General features: G+C 59.4%; 2 protein-coding genes across 3 annotated transcripts in view; both read left to right on the top strand.

The window, feature by feature from the left end:
• The window catches only part of QSOX2 (quiescin sulfhydryl oxidase 2), a 33876-nt gene extending 24871 nt beyond the window's left edge, over positions 1-9005 (top strand). Inside the window, exons 11-12 of the mRNA XM_064290688.1 lie at positions 3728-3916; positions 6317-9005. Of these exons, the coding sequence (XP_064146758.1) occupies positions 3728-3916; positions 6317-6840 (713 nt within the window). The 3' untranslated portion in view covers positions 6841-9005. The remainder of the gene's footprint in view (positions 1-3727; positions 3917-6316) is intronic.
• A 1346-nt stretch (positions 9006-10351) lies between these two features.
• LHX3 (LIM homeobox 3) lies at positions 10352-18471 on the top strand. 2 transcript variants are annotated; one of them, XM_003422792.2, is made up of 6 exons: positions 10352-10439; positions 14392-14563; positions 15239-15441; positions 16082-16233; positions 16412-16583; positions 17851-18471. In XM_003422792.2, the coding sequence occupies exons 1-6, from the start codon at positions 10352-10354 to the stop codon at positions 18267-18269; spliced, it is 1206 nt and encodes a 401-aa protein (XP_003422840.2). In that variant the 3' UTR covers positions 18270-18471. The 2 variants fall into 2 exon arrangements, with proteins under 2 accessions (XP_003422840.2, XP_003422841.2); XM_003422793.2 differs by lacking the exon at positions 10352-10439 and adding an exon at positions 12391-12484.
• The last annotated feature ends 571 nt before the right edge of the window (positions 18472-19042 follow it).

The following is a 19042-nucleotide window of genomic DNA, read 5'->3' on the forward strand; positions in this document are numbered from 1 at the left end:
AGTCATGACCATCTAAACCATCCAGACTGTCTACACCCCAGTCATGACCATTTAAACCATCCAGACCCCTAGATCCAGGCCATCTGTACCCCTTTCTGAACCATGAGCCTCAGTTGCTGAATCCTCATGTGGATGTGGGAAAATTCTCATGAATAAAGAAGATGACACCGACACATGTTTTCCCTTTTGGGCTGCTCCTCATAACACCTACACAAGGATGAGCGCTTTAGAAGGCGGAGCTTGAAGCCAGGGAAAGGAAATGATGTCACCAGGATATTCACTGTAAAGTTACAGAACTGCAAAGCCACAGTGATGAAGACAGGGCAGTGCTGGCAGAGGAATAGACAGCAGATGAGTGGGACAGAGGAGAGAGCTCAGAATAGACCTACACGTGGTGCTAGAACAACTGGACGTCCACATGCAGAAAATGCATTCAGGCACAGACCTCACACGTTTCACAGAAGTTAACTCAAAGTGGGTCATAGACCTCAATATAACATGCAAGACTTTCCAACTTCTAGAAGGGAACAGGAGAAAATCTGTGTGACCCTGGGTTTGGCATTGAGTTTTTATATACAACACCAAAGATATATTCATGAAAGAAAACATTAATAAGAAAATAGCCTCATTAAAACTGAAAACTTCTGCTCTGGAAAAGACACAATTAGGAGAATGAAAAGACAAGCCAAAAACTGAGAGAAAATATTTGCAAAACACGTTATCTGATGAGAGACTTGTATCTAAAATATTCAAAGAATTTTTAAAACTCAATCATAAGGAAAACAACAACCCAGTTAAAAAGTAGGCAAAGGTCTGAACAGATACCTCACCAAAGAGGATGGACAGGTGGCCAATGAGCACATGAAAAGGCACTCAACTGTCATGAGTCATTAGGCAATTGCAAATTAAGACGAGAAACCTGTTAGAGTGGCTAAAAACCAGCACACTGACAACACCAAATGCTGGTGGAGATGTGGAGCAGTGGGAACTCTCATTTGTTGCTGGTGGAATGCAGAAGATGTGGCCACTTTGGAAACAGTCTTACAAAGCTACACAAAGGCTGACCGTACAACCCAGCAATCGTGCTCCTAAGTATTTACCCAAACGAGCTAAAAAAGTACTACCACATAAAAACCTGCCCATACGAATCTTTATAGCAGCTTCACTCATAGTTGCCAAAATATCCTTTAACAAGTGAATGGATAAACGTACATGCATACGATAGGGTATTATCCAGCAATAAAAAGAAATGAGCCGTGGAGGAGCTTTAAATGCACATTGCTAAGTGTTTTTTTTTCCGTTGTTCAAAGGGTCTCTGTGAGTCAGAACCTACTCGACGGCACCTAACAACAACTAACTAGTTAATTGTAGCGTATCAGTATTGGTTCATCAGTTGCGATAAATGTACCACAGGAATGCGAGATGGTAATAACAGAGGAGAGTTGGGGCAGCGGGAGAGGGAGGGAGGGGGGCACGTGAGAACTCTGTACTTTCTGCCCAGTTTTTCCGTAAACCTAAAACTGCTCTAAAAAATAAAGCCTATTATTCAAGCAAGGTCCATGGTATACATGGTGCACCGCCAACTTTTCTGGCTCTCAGGTTCTTTGGAAGTATACTTTTACCACCGAAAGTATTTGCTTCCCTCCAGTGGGGACTTGCATAAGGGTGAAAGGTGAAACAAACTGTTGAAGCAAAAGAGCTGGGGTATGAGGCTTGCAAGTAAGGGAGTGCTACCAGGAAGTGTGCTCGGGTAAAAATTTTGTCTTTTGGCTCTTGTATCTCTAGATAAGCCTTGTAAGCATATGTATCGTTTCCTGTGTTGGTCTGGTTTGTTTTTTTGTGTCATATTTGGAAAACCAGAGGTTCCCTGCGTAACCTAATGGAAGGCGCCATGAAAAATATCAGCAACCATGGTCTGGAGTTGCAGAGGGGCACTCACTAATTACGGGGTTGGAGAACTTAAAAGTTCTCTGGTAGCCGAGTAGTACCAGATAATATTTTTCAAAATCCATATTACCAGCCAAAAATTTAAACACGCTCCACAACTCAGCATGCTTCCGTTCATGAAAACACATGGTATCAAAAAATTCAAAGCAGAAAATTATTAGACCTTGAAAGCGTTTTTAAAAGAAATGACAGAGCAGAGGCCGGTGCAGTGAGGAGGACCAGACAGCGGTGGGACTGAGCACAGGGTTACGAACTGTCTTCCGTCTTCCCCTCCAGCAGCGTGAGCTGACCAAGGACCCAAGGAGCACATCTCCTGTCTCCTGCAGGAGAATTGGGTCAGATGAGGCGGCGGATTATGTCTTGGAAGGTCCCCTCTCATTGCACACTCACTTAAACCCCATCCGCTGGAAAGCCTGCCTCGTGCCCCTAATCCTCCCAGGTAGAGGCCAGGATTCTTGTCCACTTTAAAGATTAGGGTGGCTGCGTGCAGCGGTTCGGAGGGGCCGAGGAAAGGAGATTACCCAGTGATGTGCGGCAGCTGTTACCGGAGGCCCAGAGAGGGGTGCAGACACCCCTGGCCGGTGGCAAACGGCATGCCCCTTCACTTGTGGCATGTGTGGCTCCTCCGGGCCTTCGTTGTCTGTCCTTAGAGTCAGCCTCCACTGCGCAGTGTACTCCCCTCCAAGTGAAATAGAGGAGGGCCGCGCGTCCTCAGACCCAGCTGGCTGCCCACGCTGCTCTGCACTAGTCAGGAGCCAGGAAGGCCCAGCGGAGGGACTGCTGCTGGTTAAGGCGGATTCATCCCGCCTCAAAAGCAGGTCTTTTTTTTTTTCCAATTACTTTGCTGCGTTTCTTTTAATGCAGCGTCTCATCTGTCTTAATCTCATGGTCTCTTCTTTGTGCCCTCGCTCAATCCCGGATTAGATGTCTGGACGGGGTCGCTGGGCCCGGGCGGGGCCGCCTTCCCCTGGGCATCTCGGGATCCTCCTGTTAAGACAGCGAGGACTGGGTCCCCTTCGCATCTCTCCTCACTGTGTGTCTCCTAGGTGATGTCGTGTTTGCATAGCCCCTGCCAGCCTGCTGCTGCCACGCTGCCCCCCAGGGGGGCACTGGGGCTGCCTGGTCGTGGCCGCTGCTGCCCACACTCAGAAGGACTGGCGGCCCGGGCTGGCGGCGAGCCTGGTATCGCTTTTCAAGGCTACAGGCGTTACTTGTTCTTGTGTTGTTGCAAGGCTTTCAAGGTGAAAGCACTGCAGAGTTTGGGTGCGTGGCCATTGCAGCCGTGGTTCCAGCCTCAGGGCTGCTTGTGAGGCCAGTGAGGAGGTGTTCACAGTTGGCTCATCCCCGTGAGCACGTGTTGTCAGGCTCAGGAGCTGTCGGAATGGCCAGGCCACAACAGACACACCAAGCCTGACCAGGAGGGGTGCTGTGCACCCACTGGAAGGGGTGTGCGGGCTCTTGGTCCTGGGCCCCTCGGTCCTGGCGGACAGCCTGGCAGGCTGGCCCTGGGGACCACATCAGGTCATGCGGCAAGCATGGGCTGTCTCCATAGTGTCCTCTGGTCGGGCCTTTGGGTAACTCTGGCTCCTGTTTGCATCAGAGTGACTCATGATTAAGACAGCCCGTGTGTTTGCAGACTCACAGCTGCTCTCCTGGCTTGTGCCAGCTCCTGGCTCAGGTGGTCCCATTTCAGACCACCACCTCAGTATACTCAGCCTCTCACCAGCAGACATCCAGGGGCGCTTATTCCCGCAGCACCAACAGTGTTCCTTCTCTGCAGGTTTTGAAGGCGCCCCCCAGGCGGTGCTGCAGACCCTGAGGAGGTACGTCAGCACCTTCTTTGGGTGCAGGGAATGTGGCAAGCATTTTGAGGAGATGGCACAAGAGTCTCTGGATGCAGTGAGGACCCCCGACCAGGCAGTGCTCTGGCTCTGGAGGAAACACAATGTCGTGAACAGCCGCCTGGCAGGTGAGGTGCACCTGCATCCTGGGGCCCCTACCCTGTCATCGTCGTCTCAGTGTGAGTGAGGCCCGGCCAGCCCCACAGAGGAAAGGACCTTGTTCCACCAGTGGACGGGCAGGGAACCAAGGCCCTTGTAGCTACCTGGGCTCCATCAGTGCCACCAGGCCTTCTCTAGGGCCACTGAGTACCAGGCACCCGCCAATGCTGGGGTACAGCCAGGAGGCTGAGGCTGGCTTGCCAGACCCCACAGGCCACCTGGCGGGGAAGGTACTAGAGAGGGCGAAGCTGTTTGACACCAGCGCCCACCTTGCAGCTTGGCCTCTCCAGGCGCCCCGGGCTTCACGGGGGCTTCATGTGCCCCCACCGCCTTGCGTGCCAGAGCAGATTCCACCGGGGGAGACTGGGGCATCCTCAGCTCTCAGTGAGGAATTTTACTGTATTAAAGTCACGCTCAAACCATAAACCAAATCCATCAGGGTGATTTTGTCTAAAAAAGAGAAACAGGGCCTGTGTCTTTTCTCAGAGTTAAGTAATTTAAACTATTCCTAAATCAATGACAGATTAAAATTAGGCTTAAAAATAATTCCACTGGGAAATAAATCTTAATAGAGATGCGTAGAAAATGCCACTAAACTATTGGCTTTTACTTAATCTCCTGCATCATGAAACATATTACAGCCAGAGCACTAAGGGAAATTGGTTTGTCTGCGCAGTGTGCTGGCTGGGTCATGTGCCGCAGGCACCCTCTGTCTGCCGCCATCCCTCTCCATCTCCAGTGGCTGCGGTTGTAAGGTGCTTCCTTTCCTCCTAAATGTCTCAGATCCCCCCATCCTCACTGCCCCTGCTGCCCAGAGTCATTGGTGTGCTGACACAGCCAAGCTCCGGCCTGTTCCCAGAGCCCACGTGCACCTCATTCATGCCGCAGCTCAGGGGGCATCCCCTGCCCCGTCTATTCACTCCTCCCCTCGGTTCCCCATCTGACCAGAGCTCCCGTCCCGCCCCGTCAGCCCTTTCTGCTAGGGTATCACATAAGGACTCCAGGGAGGCCCTCAGTCTGTCTCACTGTGTGGACGCTCCGTCTCCCGCTGGAGCACGAGGCCAACAGCCCATTGCCCTTACAGAAGAGTACTGGACACGGGACAAATCAGTGTCCCCACAGACTTCAGGCCCGTTGGCATTCCTCAGCAGCAGGGATTAGATTCAGGCCTGCTTTTCTCAGCTCTCTGTGTGCACATTTAGCAGAGACCGTGAACCTGTTGGTCAGTGGGCTGTCCACGCGTCATGGGTGAAGGAGGACAGTGGCTCAGTGTGAGGACCACAGGAGGTGTTGCTTCACCTGGCACAGGTGCAGGGGCCATGCACCTCTCTACAACAGTGCTCTGCCATTATTTACTGCTCACAAGAGTGGATGGACACACAGGCAGGGTAGGAATGATGGGCTCTGTGTCCGCCGAAGGAGTGGTAGTTGTACTACTATTCTGAAGTAGGTTAGCTGAGGGAGTGGTAGTTGTATTACTTTTCAGAGGGGGTCTGGCATTAGGTGTGCAAGCCTTTAGAGACCAAGGTCTCCAAGCTCTGAACCAGCAATCCCACTTCTCTTGTCACCTAAAGCCGCAGACAAGTGTGCAGAGCTGTGTGTGAGGATGTTCACTGCAAAGTCATTTACAGCGTCAGCCCACAGGGACTGACCCGGGGGGACGGCCGTAACTCAGTCAGGGCAGATAGTGGTCAGAGAGCCTGTGATTGGCGTACATTGACTGGCAGGGAAACCTGCCGCTGGCTGAAGTCCTGTGGATGTGAAGTGTGGCAGGAGCCTGTCTGTGTGTGGTTTGCTCATGGATGGAGCCGTTGTCTCCACTGGTGTGGAGGGTGAGAGGCAGGGGTCTCAGTTTCCCCTATAATGAGCATGGATCACTCATGTGGTAATTTTCAGAGATCCTAATGGGATGGTCTTGGCTGGGGGCAGACCCATCATGGGGAGCGTGTGGGACGTGGTGCTGCTTGGGGCCGTGGGCCTGAGGTGCCCCTTTAAGGAAGGGAGGACAGGCAGAGGGAGAGACTGCATTGGGGAGGCCCCCGGGTCTAACGCACAGAGGTGAGGGCCTCCGGCAGCACCTCTGGGGAGCAGAGCAGCCTGGCGGGCTGGAGTAGGGATCAGCAGGTGAGTGAGTGAGTGGTCGGCAAGGGGTATTTCCTTTGTGCATGGGGAGCTCTAAGTGGGGGACACAATGGGAGAAGCCAGCCGGGGGCCCTCGGATGCGCTGGGTGCCAGATATGGGGGAGGAGGGGGACTTCTGCACGCTGAGGCTCGGTGGGGGCCATCTTTTCATGGACGGGGCCAGCCCCCATGAACGTGCTGGGCAGGCTGACGGGAGGGTCCTCCTCCATCGTCTTCCTCTTTTACAGGCCATCCGAGTGAGGACCCCAGGTTCCCCAAGGCCCCATGGCCCACCCCGGATCTCTGCCCAGCCTGTCACGAGGAAGTCAAGGGCCTGGACAGCTGGGACGAGGGCCAGGTGCTGTCCTTCCTGAAGCAGCACTACAGCCGTGGCAACCTCTTGGACACATACTCCGCAGACCTTGGCGGTCCCAACAAGGAAGGGGAGACAGGACACCCTGCCCCACAGAAGTCCCGCGGTAGCCAGCACCCCGGGAGTCTCCGTCCACCAGAGGCACTGGGCTCCCAATCCCGACTGTTGGAGAACTGGGCCCGCAGACTGGACATCAGGGCGCAGAGCCCACGTGGCGCTGGGGCCCAGGTGGAGCCTGCTGCCGCAGTGCCCTTCCTCGGGGCAGGCTTCTCCAACCTAGACATGAGCCTCTGTGTCCTGCTGTACGTGGCCTCGTCCCTGTTCCTCATGGTCATGTACTTCTTCTTCCGTGTGAGGTCCAGGCGGTGGAAGCTTAAGCACCACTCCCCTGCGGTGTAGGCGCTCGGCTGCCCGGCCGCCCACACAGCTTTACTTCGCCATCAGGGATTTCACCAGTGCCCGCCCGCCCGCGGAGCACCGCTCGAGCCCCTGCTGGTTCCTCCGTCAGGGGACGTGGGGTGTTTGGTAGGAGCTCCTGCACTCCAGGCTTCGTCAGTCTGCCTTTCCGGATCTGTGGCAGGAGAGCCCTTCTGGTTCACGCTTCTAGGTCAGAGGGCAGGAGGCGAGGCCAAGTGAACAGACACTGCTCTTCTGTCTCCAGTTTACAAACAGCAAGTTGGTCACATTCCAAGCCCGTCCCTGTTTGCAGAAGAGCAGCCCCCCTCCCCCCAGGAGGCCAGCGAGGCATGATGCCAGAGGGAAGCCTGCAGCCCCCCTCGCCTTCCCAGACCCCTCCTGCGCTTTGCGATGCAAAACGCGGACGTGGCTGTGATCTGTTTGTTTGTGTTTGGTGCTTTTCAGTGGCTTCGTTCTGCTTAAGTTTGGGCGCTAGCTGGGGCAGCTCAGCCAGAGAAGGAAATGCCGCTTCGTTGCCCAGGCTGCAGGTGGCTGTTGCCCTGCTCTGTGGGCGGATGTCACCAGCACAGGGGTGTGAGTGGAGGAGGCCTGTGCTTCCTGTGGCCTCACCAGGTGTCAGGCAGTGGCCCGGAGGCCGCACCCAGTGACTCCCATGTGTGTACCGTGTACATGTCTCTTAACCTGCAGAGCAGACGTGTGAGCAGCCAGGCAGCTCCTTGCGGGAGGGATGAGCCGGGGGGAGACTGTAGGCGGGTCCCACTTTGCACAGAGGTTAGAATGGAAGGTGAGCTGGGAGATGAGGGCCTCTTCCCCGGTTACAGCCAGACTGACTCGTCTGGAACCCGCCCTGAGTGGGGGCCTGGCATGCCATGCGGCTGGCCTCCAGGGCTTGGTCCTCATTTCTTCACTTTTTAATGTTTTAAACACATTTGTAAAGCCCAAAACAGCATTTAGGGCTAAATTTGCATCTGAAGACTTAAACAACAGAGCAGACCACGCCTGGGTCCTCCACAGGGTTGTCGGGCTGTCTTGCCAGCTTCATTTTATTTGAGTAAAATGTTGCGTTTACTAATACCATCTGGGCTCAGGTGTGTGTGTGTGTCTGTGTGGGTCTGTGTGTGTGTCTGTGTGTACATTCCACTGTGGTGGTGTAACATGTTTTCCATCTTGTCTGTTTTATATTCACACGTTCACTAAAGCCAAGCACTTGACCATGCATAAGACCACGTAACATGGGTGTGACCGCTGCCGCTCAGGGACACCCCCACTGTGTCTTGGACAGTGTCACCGGCTTTCACGTCCCCCGCAGAGCGAGGGGAGCGGTGGGGTCTGGACACCGTGCCTTCTGGAAAGGGCAGTGTTTGAAAACAGTGGCCTCGGCTCTCCGTCTCAAGATGCAGTTCTTGCTCGCCAGCCACTTTGTAACCCCTGGAAGCTGCTGTGTTCCCACAAGTGAGCTCATTTGGTAGTTAGGTGTGTGCCCAGCCTCTAAGGCACTGTGTCGCTCCTCTTGCCAACTTGAGCACAGTTGGATGTATGCGGCCCAGAGGGAGCCCTCTAAAACCGGGCCTCAAGCTGCCTTGGTCCCTGTCAGGTGTCTTTCTCCCCTAAAGCTTGTTTCCCCAGTGGTGGCAGCCCCAGGGTGTTACTATCTCCGTCAGGTGGTTTGGCCTTTAGTAAAAACCTGTTTGAAATGCAACATTGGTTTCCAGGTGCCATGCTAATATTGCAGTTTGAGGTTACCCCTTTGGGGGGATGAGTTTATGACTTCCTGGGGGCAGGTTGTTGGAAGATCCTTTGTGGCCAGTGTGTCCCAGGCCCCCTTGTTGCTGTCACGAGAAGTGCCACAGCTGGCAAGTGAGTTCTCGTGGGTGTGTGTGACCTGGTACCTGGACGCCACCTTCAGGAAAGGGTTAAGGTATATTTTCTAAATTTTTAAGTATTTTAAGAGGTATTGAAATTAATGAATATAATAGTTCAGTAATTTAAATGTTTATTTATTTTTAGTGGGAGGATTTTGATTTAAAAAGCTAATTGGTATGGAAATATCACAGATTTCTTACCTGTGAGGAAAATGAACATTTTCTGTTTAAATAATATTATAATGTGCACATTTTTAAAATAAAGAAATCTGACATTTGGAAAAACTGTAATTCTTCTGAAAAGTGAACCAGCTCTACCGGTGCGTGGGCGGGGGGAGGTACAGAATGGCACCTTCTGCAACCGGGCTTTCCAGAGGCACCCTGGGTTAGGGAGCTTCCAGGACTCCCAGAGCAAGCCAGAAGCCACCCACTCTCTTCTTAATACCCCTAGCTGCCCTGGGCTTAACACCTAGGCCATGGCCGAGTGCACCGTGCTGTGCCCCCAACACACCTGCTTTTCCACTGGGGAGGGGGCCCCACTGTTGGTGGCTCCAGAGGGAAAGCTGTCGGCTGCAGCTCTGAGGATCCACCTTCCCAGCCTCTGTGGGAAAGAGCCCCTCTGCTTGCCCAGGACCACCGGAGTGGGCAGAGGGCAGGGGCCCGTGTGGCAGCGCTGGTGCCCCCAGGGCTCCATCAGGCCCCATTGCACTGGGGGCCCGGGAGCTGCTCTGCTGAGCTGTACCTCTGGAGGTGCTGAGCCCTCGGTGGCTGGAGCCTGGCAGTGGGCAGGGAGGCAGGCTGGGGTGGTCTGACCTGAGCCTTCCTCCTCAGTTGCCCTCCAGCTCCAAGGGGCAGAGCGGTCGGCAGGTGGTGGCTGGGTGCCGGCGGCGAGACCTGAGCAGATCAGCGGGCGACTGGGCGTGCGGGTGGGCAGGAGAGTGCGGAAAGTTGGAGGCCGCAGCAGCAGGTGGATCCCAGCCTCAGAGCCAGCCGAGAAAGTTGCTAGCCCGCTGCTCGGCCCGCTTGCTGCGAAGACGTGACGCCTCTGGGCGGCTTCGGGCTCTGGGCGAATGGGCTGGGCGCCCTGGGCAGGCGGGGGAGGCTGCCGGGACCCAGCGTGAGAGGGAGGCGCCCACGCTGCAGCCCCGGCTCGTCAGGTCGGGGAGGCGGCCTGGGTGGCAGGAGACGGGGCGGGGCAGGGAGAGGGGAGTGGGGTCGGGGAGGCGGCGGGGGGAGTGCGGGGCAAGAGGGTGGGGCTGAGGGGGAGGGGCGGGGCCGGGGAGGAGGGCGGGGGTCGAGGGTAGGGGGTAAAGGCAGGGGAGAAGGCGGGACCGGGAGAGGCGAGTGTGCAGGGGCCAGAGGGTGGGGGCTGCGAAGGGAGGACAGGGCGTTGCTGGGAAAAGGGGCAGGGGTCGGGGAGGGGGCGGGGCCGGGGGTCCAGTGGGCGGGCGTGGCGGGCGCTGCACCTCCTTCAGCACCGCGGACAGCGCGCTCCCAGGAGTTTAGGAGCCAGACAGAGACGCCGGCGGGTCGGACGCGCCTGGGCCTGGGAGCTCCGAGCCCTCCGCGGGACGAGGAGTCGGAGGGAGAGAGTGCAACCTGCGCACTTGGACCCAGCCCCGCCGGCCGTGATGCTGCTGGAAGCGGAGCTCGAGCGCGACCGAGAGAGGCCCGGGGCCCCCGCGGCCGCCAAGGTCTGCACATTCGGCCGGGCGCGGGGTAAGAGATTTCGCCGCTCCACCCTCCACTTAGCTGCGCCGGTGCCCAGCCTGGGCAGGAGGGCTCAAGGGGGAGCAAGGGCAAGGGCGGCAGCGACAGATAGGCAAGGGCTGGGGAAGAAGGCAGAGGGGAGAGTCCAGAGAGACTGCTGGTGGGATGCCTGAGAAGGCACAGAGTCCAGGGGAAGCGCAGCTGTTTGGCAGGGCACAGAGGCCCCCTAGTCGGCGGTGGAGAGCCTGGAGCCTTGGCGTGGGGCCGTAGTAAGAGGTGCTTGGAGCCTCCGCCTTGGATACAGAATGTGATGGAAGTGAGGGGCTGCAGGGTCACTGCTGGGGGGAGAGAGAGTAGGGCCGCCAAGTTCCCGCAGGGACCTGACACCCCTCGGATCCTGCGCACAGAGACCTGGGCCTCCCCAACCTGAGCAGCAGCAGGAGCTGAGGGCCCTGCTGGCCTCCCGCCTGAACCACCCTCCCCAGGGGCCATTGGATTGCGGTGGACGTTGGGAAATACTGAAGGCATTGTTGGAGCACCAGGCCAGATGATGAGCGAGTGAGGCTGCTGCCTCAGACCAGTGCCCCAGCCCTTGCCAGCAGGGACATGCCTCCAAAGCCGCTGATAATCAACGACTAACACCCTGCGGATGGCACCCACTGAGCTCTGGACCTGTCACTTCTGGGGTGCAACGCAACTTCTGCAGGCTGCTGAACATTGAGACACAGGGTCTGCTGGGAGAGGGCACTGTGTTTTCTGCCCCCTCCTTCCATCTTGGGGGTCCTTGGTCTCCAACTGTGAAGGCACAGACCGGGAGCCCCTGGGCCAGAAGCAGGAGGCAGGGCTAAGACAGGACTTGCCATCAGACCCTCAGATGGAGGACTTGGAGGATAGAATTGGCCTTCCGGTCCCCAACACTTCCTGGGGGCTCCTGGCCTATGCCAGGGGCTCCCTGCCCTCTCCAGGCCCCTTGTGGGGAGGAGCCCATGGTGCTCTGTTGGAGGCAGGTGTGTGCCGCATGGCAGGGCAGCAGCCAGGAGTGGAGTCGTCTCTCTGCGTGCAAGGATGGCTGGGTCGGGAACCTGCCTGTGCAGATTGGGGCAGATGTGGGAAAACCAGGCCAGGATCATCAGCGCTGAATAGGGCCAGCTCTGGGTGCTCAGTTGTGAGAGCCTGGGTGCTGGGGGAGTGTGGGGGGAATGGAGAGTGGATCCCAGGACTTCTCTGCTGTGCCCCTCCTGACCTGGAGTCTTGGCTGCGTGTCTAGGCCAAGGACACTGGCCTCTTCCCCTCCGGAGACTTACCCTCCTTCCCTGCGGCCATGCCGGCAGCCAGCATTTCAGGGATGGCTCAGACTCCTGTTGGAGCCAGGAGGCCGGAGTTCCGGCTTCGCGGTGAGGCCTGAGCACCACACTTACCCTCTCCTCTCCGGTGGCGCTAGGGCGCGGACCAGACGCTCTCACCAAACCTTGAAGCTCCGGCTTCTCAGGCCCAAGGCTCCGCGGCAGGAGACCCGGCTCCCTCCCTGACCCTCTTCCCGGGACCCTGAGCGCCCCCACCTCTTGCGTGCGCACAAGCCTGGCCCCCGCCCGCGCCAGCCCCATGCAGGAAGCCTCGGGGACCGGGTGAGCGCCCACAGACAGCGAGCGGTCAGCCCCGGCTGGGATCCTCCCTGCCGGTCCCCGCCTTCGGACCTGGCTCTCCGGCCGGCATCTGAGCACGCGGGGCTCGGTGCAAGGGCGAGCAAAGCTGTCAGCTGCCCCAGCGACGCGCCTCTGCTACCCCCCTGCCCCGCCCCCGCCCCGCCCCCGCGCGCCCCGCCCTCCGAGCGCCCGGAGCTTCGGGGCCCAGTGGCGGCCGCCCAAGCAGCGCCCAAGCAGCGCCGGAGTCGCTTGGACGCCGCCTGGGCCAGCAAGGCCCTCGGAAAGTGCGGGCCGGTGAGCGGCCGGCGGCCGGGGCTATGGAGGCACGCGGGGAGCTGGGCCCGGCCCGGGAGTCGGCGGGCGGCGACCTGCTGCTGGCGCTGCTGGCTCGAAGGGAGGACCTGCGCCGAGGTAGGCGCCGGGTCGAGCGACTGGAGTGGGGAGGACGGACCTCGGGGATACCAGAAGGTCGTCGTTTCTTCCCGGGCTGGTCGTGGAGGCCCTCGGGAGCCAGGGGACCTGGGTGGGCGTGGGTGCAAGGACCCAGGTGCAGCCTGGCCCAGCGCCCCAGCCTTGAGTCTGTGTCTACACAGTTGTGGCTCCTAGGCAGCAAACCCTCCTGGGACCAGGACCAGTCGGGTGACCGTCTACAATCCAAGGCCCCAGGACCGAGGGCTGCAGGGGACGACAGTTCGGCCCCGTGACCACGGGTCAGGAGGATCCCCAAGAGGAGCTCCCCACTTTCACGGCAGGGGAAACATGCAGGGGCCCGGTGGCTGGGCCTAGTCTGTCAATCACCCCTAATTCAGGCCGACCCGCACCGCCTGCTCTGTTCGCCTGGACCCCCAACTTCCCAGTAGTACCCGCCGCTCTCCCAGCCCTTTGGCCGTCTGAGAACTGACCGTTCTCGGCGGGTTTCCGGCAGAATGGAGCCGGAGGCGCCTGGTTGGGGGGTGGACCGATTGGGCGGAAAAGGGCAATTCGCCCAGGTTGTGGGGCCGCATCCGTCACCTACTTATATATTTATTTTCTGAGGGTTCCTGGGAGGGGTTGGCCGCAGGGGCTGGGAGATGGGTGGGAGGGCGGAGGGATAGGGAGGGAGGGAAGGCGTGCGCCGATCACGGTGTTGAGGAGAGCTGGCCCAGAGCAGGCGTGGAGGTTGCGCCGGCTGCAGGACCCGCGAGAGCTGGGATCCGAGACCCCGCGGGGTTGGAATCACCATGCAACGTAAGGCCGGGGTCGCCGGGGCTTCGCGGGCTGCGCGGGGCTGGAGCGCGCGGCCAGTGGAGAGGCGGGCGGGCTTTGCCGCCCGCGAGCCTGGAGGCTGCGCAGCCCGGGCGCTGTCCGTGCCTCGGTGCTGAACTTGGGTTTCGCGAGCGCCTGCCGACCTGAGATCGCCGCCGGTGATGGGACCCGAGCGCGCGGGCGGATCCGCATTTTCCGCACCTGGGCCTGGTTTTGCCCGACGCGGGACGGCGTCCTTCTCAACTTTGCGCCTCCGCGGGAGGAGAATCAGGCGGGGTTCTCTCGGGCCCGTGGGAGGCCCCTGGTGCTGTGGGTCAGGCTAGGGGGTGCAGTATTTGTGTCGGGCCTAACTCCTGTTCGGCTGTCCCTCTTAACTGCATTCTTGTCTCAGGAGCACCCCACAAAGCCCCTCGCAGACCGTGGCTCCTGCAGGGCACCCTGAGCACTCCCAGTCTGGTTTCTGCCCTGCAGTCCCTGGGGGAGCAGAGCCTCCAAGAACCGGGTGTTAGAGTATCTACGACTGCGCCACAGGGCAAGCTGCCTACTGCGTGCATGGCCCCCACACCTGGGCTGAGGACGGAATGATTTCCACTCCACCACACTTGAAAATGTCTCGTGGGCACAGGAAGATGGGGGGGTGGGCGATTTCTGGGCCCTCACACTTGCAGGAGTCTCTTACCAGTGGCCATGATGCTTAACTGTGCAAAGTGGGGGGGGGGGTACAGGTGTCCCATGCCCGCATATGCCTGTCCAGTAGGTGACCCTAAGGACCGGTTTTCCAGCCAGGCTTCCAAGAGCACAGCCCCCTGGGGCGGGTTTTCACTGGGACTCAACTCCTGGGGATGTTTTGTAGTTGGCGGGCGGCCTGATGGAGCAGCCTTGGTGGTGTGCCTGCTGCTCCCTTTAGCTGCGTGCCGGGCGTTGGATGCGGGGGGGCGAGAGCAGAGAGCCACTCAAGCCTACTGGGTAGCGGCTTTAGGGCAGCGCTGGGTCCTGGGAGGGGAGGGGAGGTGAAGGCCGGCCCTGGTCCTTTCAGTGACCATACGGTGACTACCGCGGTCCTGTGCCCTCAGAGATCCCGCTGTGTGCCGGCTGTGACCAGCACATCCTAGACCGCTTCATCCTCAAGGCCCTGGACCGTCACTGGCACAGCAAGTGCCTCAAGTGCAGCGACTGCCACACGCCGCTGGCTGAGCGCTGCTTCAGCCGCGGCGAGAGCGTCTACTGTAGGGAAGACTTCTTCAGGTGAGCAGCCGCTGGGTGGGGGCTGGGTCAGGGAGGGCCCACCTGGGGGGCCAGCAGGTGAGCGGCCGCTGGGTGGAGGCTGGGTCAGGGAGGGCCCACCTGGGGTGGCCAGCAGCAACTAGTCCGGAGGCCTCTGGACACCTTTGCTTCCAGGACAATTCCTGGCCTCTCTGGCTGCCCCAGGCCGGCTAGGGGCCAAGCTCAGAATGGGGCCTCTCTTGGCTGGCTGAGGCTGAGATGTCAGCAAATATTATTTGAAAAGAGAAAAATAATTTAATGTATTTTGTAAACCATTGCAGCAGTCTTTAAAAAAGGCACCGACATTTGTAGAAATCTGGGACTTACTGCCTCACAATGCTGGCCTTGTTTTTGTCCTTAATGGAGAGGGTCTAGCTCCACGTGCCCTTGGGGCTTAGGTCCCTCGGTCTAAGAGACCACCCACCTGTCGGGGTACCCTCACTCTGAATCCAGCACTGAGGGGGTGTGCTACGGGAAAGGTCGAGGTCCCTTCTCGGTGGTCCGAGTGCGGCTTGGTGGGGCTGCGGGCAGACAAGCAGCGGCAGAGCCGGCGCCTTCCTTCCCAGCCGCCCTGCTCAGCCGCAGCGCTCGCTGCTTTAGACCCGCTCCAGGCGAACCAGCGCCCTGAGCCGCCGCCGCCTGTGCCTCCTTCCGCAGGCGCTTCGGGACCAAGTGCGCCGCATGCCAGCTGGGCATCCCGCCGACGCAGGTGGTGCGCCGCGCCCAGGATTTCGTCTACCACCTGCACTGCTTCGCCTGCGTCGTGTGCAAGCGGCAGCTGGCCACGGGCGACGAGTTCTACCTCATGGAGGACAGCCGGCTCGTGTGCAAGGCGGACTACGAGACAGCCAAGCAACGGGGTCAGTGGGGAGCACAGCCCGGGCTGGTCACCTGTCTTCAACCCTTCCTCTGCTAACTGGGCTAAGGCTGGGGACACAGGCGGCTCAGAGACAAGGGCGATGCGCTTTAGGCGCCTTCCCTCCGGTCCGGGGCAGTGGGGTGCCTTGTCCCACAGGCCCGGAGGCCCGGAAGCCTGAGAGAATTACCAGACCCACCGGCTCCAGCAAGGCGGGAGCTTAGGTCTTAGCGCCCACCTCATTGAGCGCGCAGGGAGGTTGGTCGGAAGTACCTGGAATCGCCCCTAAATTTTACCTTGACTCTGGAGACCCGACCCTACCCACGCCCTCAGAACAAAGGGAACCTGTAGGGGAGAGGGCGGAGAGAGCGCTGCCGCAGGCAGAGGTGGAGGGGGCGGTGCCGCGATCTTTGCAGCCGCGAAGCCCGCTCTCCTCCGCCAACTCGCCCTCACCCGGGCCGGGCGGCACGTTTCTCCGTCAGACCGCAGAGCTCGGCCGTTCCTCCGCCCCACGGCCCGGCCGGTCGGCCTCAGGCCGGGGCCTCCATAACCAGACCTCGGGGTGGGTGCATCGTGGGCCCGACGTCTGCGCCCGGGTGGGGGCGGGCGGCCAGCCCACCTCACCCGTTTGCCCCGCGGCGCAGAGGCGGAGGCCACAGCCAAGCGGCCGCGCACGACCATCACGGCCAAGCAGCTGGAGACGCTGAAGAGCGCCTACAACAACTCGCCCAAACCGGCGCGCCACGTACGCGAGCAGCTCTCGTCCGAGACCGGCCTGGACATGCGCGTCGTGCAGGTCAGCCCCGCGGCCCTGTCCTCCTGGCTGGGCCCTCAGGCTGACCTGGCTCCCGGGGCTCACCCTGCGCTGGCCCTCAGACGGCCCTCTCTCCCACTGGATCTTACAGAGAAAGGAAAACCCCGGGGGGTCGAGAGCCTCTGGCTGCTGCTCACCCCATCCTCAACCCCCTGCCCAGGTTTGGTTCCAGAACCGCAGGGCCAAGGAAAAGAGGCTGAAGAAGGACGCTGGCCGGCAGCGCTGGGGGCAGTATTTCCGCAACTTGAAGCGCTCCCGCGGGAGCTCCAAGTCGGACAAGGACAGCGTCCAGGAGGAGGGGCAGGACAGCGACGCAGAGGTCTCCTTCACTGGTAGGTGACTGCGGCCCCCCCCCGCCGAAGCTTGCCTTGCCGACTGTTACCCACCTGCTGGTCGGAGCTGGGCCCACTTCCGGGGTTCTGGGGAAGAACGTCGATGGGCTACAAAACCAAACCAAACCTGTTGCCCAGCGGAGCAGATCCCAACTCATAAGGACCCTGCAGGACAGAGTAACACTGCCCCACAGGGTTTCCAAGGACCGGCTGGTGGATTCGAACTGCCGACCTTTTGGTTAGCAGCCAAACACTTAACCAGTGTACCACCAGGGCTCCAATGGGCTACAGTTGTTGCTGTTAGGTACCATTGAGTGGGTTCCGACTCATAGCAACTCTAGGTACAACAGAAAGAAACACTGCTCAGTCCTGCGCTGTCCTCACAATCGTTCTGCTTAAGCCCATTGTTGCAGCCACTGTGTCAATCCGTCTCATTGAGGGTCTTCCTCTTTTTCACTGACCCTCTATAGGGAGCCTGGAAATCAGAATTTCCTACTTATTGGACCCTTGAGCTTTACTTTCAGAGAAACCTCGTGTATAGACCCTGGTCCCCACTGGCCCTGTCTTTGAAACTTAGCCAGGGGGTTGGCCACTAGGGTCACTGCTGTACCTTGCTGGGTGCAGAAGCCCTGTGGCTGTGCTCTTCTAAGACGGACACCTGCCAGATCTTCTCACGGCGGGGGGGTGGGGAGGGACCAGGTCTGCTCCCTTGTTCTCAGCTGTAGCAATGAGTTTTAGGAGAACTGGTAGCTTATTTTGAGGTGACAAAAAGTCCTGGTTGGGGTTGGGGGGAAGGGGCCCTCAGGTGGGGGGTAGGAGATTCCACCCTTCTCTGTGGGACCTGCCTATTTCATTCTCCCACACGTGGGAGACCCACCCACACCTTCGTGCCTATCTGCAGGGTATTTGTGGCCTTAGCCTACTCACTCTGCCTCTCAGGGCCTCGACTTACTCATCTGCAAAATGGTGGTGGTGGTAACTGTGCCATCCCCATCCTGGGCTGCCTTTGGGGATCCCCCTGGCACCACAGGTAGGTTCAGAGGCTCTGGGCCCAGGCTGGGTTATTCCTGCCCCTGATTCCTGTTTATACTGTAGGTAGGGTGCAGGAGGTGTGGAGGGAGCAGGGCAGATGGCAGCGCTGAGCTCTAGAGTGAAGGGACTTGTGGTGAGTGACTTGCTGCATGAAGTGGAGCAGGTCATCTGCAGGACTGAGGAGCACAGGGGGAGGAGCAGGGCGGGCACTGAGGAGCCTCTGGTTCTGTTGCAGACGAGCCGTCCATGGCGGAAATGGGCCCCACTAATGGCCTCTACGGCAGCCTGGGGGAGCCCGCCTCTGCCCTGGGCCGGCCCTCAGGGGCACCTGGCACCTTCGCCATGGAGCACGGAGGCCTGGCAGGCCCAGAGCCATACCGTGAGCTGCGTCCTGGCAGCCCCTTCGGCGTTCCTCCGTCTCCGGCTGCCCTGCAGAGCCTGCCTGGCCCGCAGCCCCTGCTCTCCAGCTTGGTGTACCCAGATGCTGGCTTGGGCCTTGTGTCCACGGGGGCCCCAGGAGGGCCCCCACCCATAAGGGTGCTGCCGGGGAATGGACCCAGCTCCGACTTGTCCACAGGGAGCAGTGGGGGCTACCCTGACTTCCCTGCTAGCCCTGCTTCCTGGCTGGACGAGGTGGACCATGCTCAGTTCTGACCAAGGCCTCAGCTCCTCCGGGCACCAAGCTGAGGGCCCCTGGCACCGGCTACACGCTCAGCTCCACTCCTGAAGCCTGGACCACAGGCGTGGCCCTCAGGCGGCTAAGGGAGGATGTCATGGGCTCTGTAAGCGGAGCTGCCCCACTCCTGGCCCGCAGCCATGGCAGGCTCCTCCTTGGACTTGGGTGGCCCCCCGGTGGCTGTCCAGCAAGCTGGCGATACTCGCCTTGTTTTGTAAGCAGATTTCTCCCTTTATCGACCAATTAACTGAGTGCTCTCTGCTGTTCCCAGACGTAAAATGTCGACGCTCACAGCCAGGCTGTCCTCCCGCCTCCCCCAGCCCAGAGCAGCTCAGCCCTAGGGCTGGAAAACGCTTTAATTTCTGAAATTAAAAAAAAAAAGAAATCACGAACGTCCTTTCATGTCCCAGACTCGATATGTCTCTGAGTTGTGTAAAGCCCCCCCTTCTAGATCAGATACAAGCCTGGTGTGTCCAGGCAGAGGTGGCCTTGGGGTGCAGACGGGTACACCGTGGCCTTCACGGCTCTAACAAGCCAGCCTGCCCAGTGGCAGCCAGAAATGACCGAGGCTATTGACAAGATCCTGGCCCAGGACCCCTTCACTCCCTTCTCTCTGGGGGCCTCCCTGCCACCTGCCCCTCCCTCAGGGGCCTCTCTGCGCCTCTCCCCTCAGAGCAGGTGGCTCTAGCTCTTTCTGTCCTTGAGGTCACTACCCGGTGGAGGAGGCAGAATTCTAGGCCCCCTTCTTCTC

Source organism: Loxodonta africana, chromosome 9, assembly GCF_030014295.1.
Source record: "Loxodonta africana isolate mLoxAfr1 chromosome 9, mLoxAfr1.hap2, whole genome shotgun sequence".
Lineage (NCBI taxonomy): Eukaryota > Metazoa > Chordata > Mammalia > Proboscidea > Elephantidae > Loxodonta > Loxodonta africana.

What these genes read in the sequence shown, in the direction of transcription:
- LHX3 (XM_003422793.2), top strand. Translation starts at nt 12,391, where the DNA reads ATGGAGGCACGCGGGGAGCTGGGCCCGGCCCGGGAGTCGGCGGGCGGC. An exon ending in AAGGGAGGACCTGCGCCGAG is followed by an intron (nt 12,485 to 14,391) that starts GTAGGCGCCGGG and finishes CTGTGCCCTCAG; the next exon opens with AGATCCCGCTGTGTGCCGGC. An exon ending in TGTAGGGAAGACTTCTTCAG is followed by an intron (nt 14,564 to 15,238) that starts GTGAGCAGCCGC and finishes CTCCTTCCGCAG; the next exon opens with GCGCTTCGGGACCAAGTGCG.